General features: G+C 34.6%; 1 protein-coding gene across 1 annotated transcript in view; it reads left to right on the top strand.

Moving 5' to 3' along the window:
- The window catches only part of hmgxb3 (HMG box domain containing 3), a 27,410-nt gene extending 24,430 nt beyond the window's left edge, over window positions 1-2,980 (top strand). Inside the window, exons 27-30 of the mRNA XM_016492290.1 lie at window positions 1-25; window positions 571-690; window positions 773-982; window positions 2,395-2,980. The exon at window positions 1-25 is cut by the window's left edge and continues 1 nt beyond it. Of these exons, the coding sequence (XP_016347776.1) occupies window positions 1-25; window positions 571-690; window positions 773-982; window positions 2,395-2,928 (889 nt within the window). The 3' untranslated portion in view covers window positions 2,929-2,980. The remainder of the gene's footprint in view (window positions 26-570; window positions 691-772; window positions 983-2,394) is intronic.
- The last annotated feature ends 244 nt before the right edge of the window (window positions 2,981-3,224 follow it).

Below are 3,224 nucleotides of genomic sequence, written 5' to 3'. Positions count from 1 at the left end.
TCCTGCTGCTGCAGACACTGATAAAGTACACTGCCCCACACACACACACACACACACCTTAACTCAGCTATCTATATGGGTACATTCTATAACCTAATACTAACAGAAAAAATTAGAAATATTGTATACAAATTTTTATATATATATATATATTCCCTTTTCATTTCAATTTTAAAGTTATAGTAATTTTGTGGTGTTTTGCCATTTTTAGTATTTTTTTATTATTTATTTTAGTACATCAAGTTAAGCTAAATGAAAATGAAAAAGGTTGCCTTGGCAACTATCTGAAATAAAATAAGTTACATTTTTGAGATTTTGTTTTAATTCAAAGTTTATTTTATTTCAAGTAATGAAATCTACAGAGCACAATAGTGTCGTTATTCAAATTAATTCAGTTCAAAGTTTGTTCTCATCCGATAGTGTCAGTGCAGTTAAAGCGATAATATCACTAATATTTATTATTCAGTAACACAAAGCAACTCTATCACACTTTCTCCTCCCTTCAGTCAAATTCCTCTAAATATTCCTGTAGTAATCATGACAGAATGGCCTGCTGGTCTCGTTTGACAGGACGAGCTGCTGGCGTCTGTGTCTTTGCTGCATTCTCACTCACAGAGCGGCCTGTGGACGGCACAGCAGCCCGACGCGCTCATGACGGCAGGCAGAGTCAGTAAAGTGTGTCCTCATCAGGTACCAGACTCACTAAAGCACAGCTCTTTGATGATTATTTGACTTGATCAGATGAGCTGATGTGGGAGTCTGATCTCTGCAGGTCGTGTGTGGATCCAAGTATATCGTCCGCAGAGAAAGCGCTCGAGATCATCTGGACCTGCTGGTTTCGTCCAGGTTTTGGCCGCCGGTGTACGTGGCGGATTGTGCCCAGAAGGTGGCGCTCTGCACTGATGTATTATATCCTCAACTGGCCTCACAGATGTGGGGGGAAAATCAGGGATGTTTCTCTGACCCTACAGCACCACCACAGGTGAGAGATTGACAGGAATAGATAATAGATACTTTTTTTATTAATTAGAATGCTTGTTGCATTTACATATTTTCACAAAAGTCCACTTATGAATTGCTCCAAAACAATCATAACTTATCAAGCTCTTTCACTACTGCTGCAGAAACAAAAACATCTTTATAAACAATATTTATAAACAGTAAGGGTTATTATAATTAACTGAAACTAAAACTAAAAACTTTGCTTGAAATAAAATAAACAGTAACTGAAATAAAATAAAAAATATTCTACTTCATATAAAAATTATTCTACTTCAGCTAGTTGCCAAGACAACATTTCTCATTTTCATTTAGTTTAACTTGATGTACTAAAAGAACCAAAACTAAATAAAATAATAAGTAAATAAAAATGTATGAAAATTATATAGAAACATTTAAAAGCAAAAACATAAAAATGACAAAAACACAATTTAAAATTAAAACAGAAAATATAAAAAATAATTATAATAAAAACTATAATAGTATCTCAATTATACTAAAATAACATATACGAGAGAGAGATATATATATATATATATATATATATAACTTTTAATTAATTATTAAAGTCAGATAAATGTTTTTAATAAATGATAAAATAATAACAATTATTATTATAATTAATAATAATATATTTAAAAATATTAGTTATATTATTAAATTATATCGATAATATTCGTCATAATAATATATCATTAAAAACATCTTTTAAACCTGTCTGCTGTTATATCTTCCTTTAAACAAAAAAAAAAGAAACCAATATTTTCAAGAATTTAAGTTTTTTTTTCAATTAAAATTTAGTTGGCCTTTTAGTAATTTTGTTGTGGGGTTTTTGTGTGTGCCATTTTTAGTATTTTTAAAAAAATGTTTTTATTAATTTTTATTTCAGTTTTAGTTATTTTAGTACATCACATAAAATGAAATAAAATAAAATAAATGTAAGGTTTTTTAATTTAATTTAAAGTTGAATTCATTTCAAGTGATGATTTTTTTATGGCTTTAGTTTCAGTTAACTGTAATAACCCTGCACACACAGACATTAACATTATATAATATTACCACATATACAAATAAAATGAAATTTTGGAGAGGTTTTTAGCTACATTTTTAAGAATCTCTTTCTGTACAACACATTTATAGTGACAACTCCATGAAGGAAATTAAAATATCATAACTTAGTCCATTTATTTCTGAAAAGCTACTTTGAGACGTCAAATAACGTGAAAAGCGCTGTACAAATAAAATCAAAATGAAAATATTCCTTCAAAAATAAAGGTTTTTGTTGAGTTGTACACCTCATGGTAAATTGTCCTTGCAGTGAACATGTACACAGATTTTAAAACGCTTGATTGGCCGCTGAACTGTCAATCACATCTGTCTCCTCCCCTCTTTCAGTACGTCTCCTGCTCGGAGCTTCAGGACCAGCCGTACAGTTTGGATCTGACAGCGACTGAGTCCAACCCTCATCTGCACCCGCTCACCAAATCCGCCTCTCGCTGGATAGTGCGACCCGACAGACCGAGCGCTCTCCACGATGCCCACCACGCCATCACCCTCTGCAAAGAGCTGGAGCCGTACGCCGGCGCCGTCACAGAGATCTGTGACAAACCCGAGGGTGAAACCAGCTTCGACGACAGCAGCGCAACGGCATTTCGGCGGAAAGCTCTCGTGTTCGATAACGCAGCGTATTACTACCTCTATAACCGCCTGCTGGACTTCCTGAGCAGCAGAGACATCGTGAACCAGCAGATCGCGGAGGTGCTGAGCGCCTGTCAGCCGGGGGAGGTGGTGATGATCAGAGACGCCCTCTACAGGCTGGGAGTCGCACAGATCAACTCGGACCCGCAGGAAGTGGAGGAGGAAACGGCTGACGGAGGACTGGACAAACACTCGGACGGAGTCGTGTTCGAGGAGGTGATGCTCATCTGACTCAGGTTTACTCAACATTTTTTAAATAAAAAAGACAAAATGTGCCTGGAAAGACAGAGTGTGATTTCAATTTTTTATTTTGTTTATATATATATATATATATATATATATATGCATTTCAAAAACATAAATCTTACATTTTGTCCTAAAAAATCAGTTTTTAGTGCTTTTTGGAGCGTTAAAGCCTGTTTAAATCACCATTCACTTACATTATATGGAAAAGAGCAGCGTGAACGTCTACTTTTGTGTAAAATACAGGTTTGGAATGACATGATAGTGAGTAAATGATGCCTGCA

The sequence above is a fragment of the Sinocyclocheilus anshuiensis genome, unplaced genomic scaffold, assembly GCF_001515605.1.
Source record: "Sinocyclocheilus anshuiensis isolate Anshui unplaced genomic scaffold, SAMN03320099.WGS_v1.1 scaffold1460, whole genome shotgun sequence".
NCBI lineage: Eukaryota > Metazoa > Chordata > Actinopteri > Cypriniformes > Cyprinidae > Sinocyclocheilus > Sinocyclocheilus anshuiensis.
The sequence above is the reverse complement of the archived record's forward strand: the minus strand, read 5'-3'. Positions and strand labels throughout refer to the sequence as shown.